This window comes from Halyomorpha halys, unplaced genomic scaffold, assembly GCF_000696795.3.
Source record: "Halyomorpha halys isolate HHAL.00 unplaced genomic scaffold, Hhal_1.1 Scaffold59.1, whole genome shotgun sequence".
Lineage (NCBI taxonomy): Eukaryota > Metazoa > Arthropoda > Insecta > Hemiptera > Pentatomidae > Halyomorpha > Halyomorpha halys.
The window spans coordinates 599,915-601,328 of NW_027109400.1; the positions used below are offsets into that span (position 1 = coordinate 599,915).

At 30.4% G+C, this 1,414-nt stretch overlaps 1 protein-coding gene across 3 annotated transcripts in view; it reads left to right on the forward strand.

Annotated features, from left to right (window-relative positions):
* The first annotated feature begins 6 nt into the window (after positions 1-6).
* LOC106692535 (sticks and stones) overlaps positions 7-1,414 on the forward strand; it is a 77,859-nt gene continuing 76,451 nt past the window's right edge. For all 3 annotated transcript variants that reach the window (XM_014438533.3, XM_014438535.3, XM_014438534.3), the window contains exon 1: positions 7-163. In XM_014438533.3, the coding sequence (XP_014294019.3) occupies positions 22-163 (142 nt within the window). In that variant the 5' untranslated portion in view covers positions 7-21. The remainder of the gene's footprint in view (positions 164-1,414) is intronic.

Below are 1,414 nucleotides of genomic sequence, written 5' to 3' on the forward strand. Positions count from 1 at the left end.
CCCGGTTTTCCGAGATACAAGATGATCGGAGACTTCAAGAACGGTGTATACAATTTGAACATAATCAACGCTAGCTTGGACGACGATGCACAGTTCCAGTGCCAGGTCGGACCCAACGGTTTTCACAAACCTATCAGGGCCAACGCCAATCTATCTGTCATATGTGAGTAGATTATTTTCTATTTTATATTATTTACAAATGTTTTTATGTAACAGATTAGGAATTACGTAATTAAAATAAGTTTCGATTTACTACAGTTATGAAAATACATTAACACATCAACATGGTCATGTTCAAAACATACTCTAACAGCCGCTGACAACACGTTTGTATCTTGCATCATCACCTAATTATTTTTTTATATCTCTTGAACATAGGGATAAAGCCTGCTTTTGGCAGTATGGATTTAGGTATTTACCGGACGCGGTTTAAAAAAAAAACCAGTTACATAGAAAACTTAAAATTAAATTTGTGTTATTTGTCAACATAGTTTTAGAATTTGTATTAGTTTATATTTAATCTATGGAATACTTTTCATAAAAAAAATAATTGTTTTTCTATTGCCATGTCATCAATCATCAACAGATCAAGAATTTATTTTAATAGATGTGAAATTTTGTAAGATGATATTTTGGCGACTCTTATTTTTTTCTTTAGAATTTCATTGTAATGTTTTTTAAAAATCCTGTTTTTTTTTTTTTAAACTTAGATACCCTGCAACTGGATCGTTTTAAATTTATTAAACCACTCTAGAAATTTATAATTCACTTTTTTTATTCTGATAATTATATTGAAACATGCTCTTAGTTTATTTTCAAAATTTGTTGGTATTTTTGGTTTTCATTACCACTTCACACAAATTTTGGCTGTTTGATGAACACAAGAACAACATTTAATCAAGTTAATTGTTTTAATTCAGTCCAGAAATTTGTCATTCGTTACATAATTGATAGGAATGGCATAATTTTACGAGAGCCATGATTTGGTATTTCCAGAGAATGACATGGAACTCATCGAATTGAATACTAAATACTGATCAAATTCCATTAATACTAGCCACAGGTATCGAACTTCGTTATTATTTGAGAACTCTGTCGGTCAGGTTGGTAGTGAAAATATTCGGTGACGTCGAAATTATTGAGTTGAGTGCGAAGAGTCAAGAGACAGGTAATATTGCTAAACTTACAACTATTAGTGTAGGAGACGAAATGTTTATGCGAAAATTTTATTAAATTCGATATTATGCATTTGAATTCAACGCTCTTTGGTATTGTGATATTTGGATGGTGATATTTAGGCAACGATATATTTATTATATTATATATACAGTATATTGTAAACAAAAATTTGTACTTCCTATTATTTTTGTAGAGGTGTCGTGAATGTAACTGAGGTATTAGTTGCACCGACAAG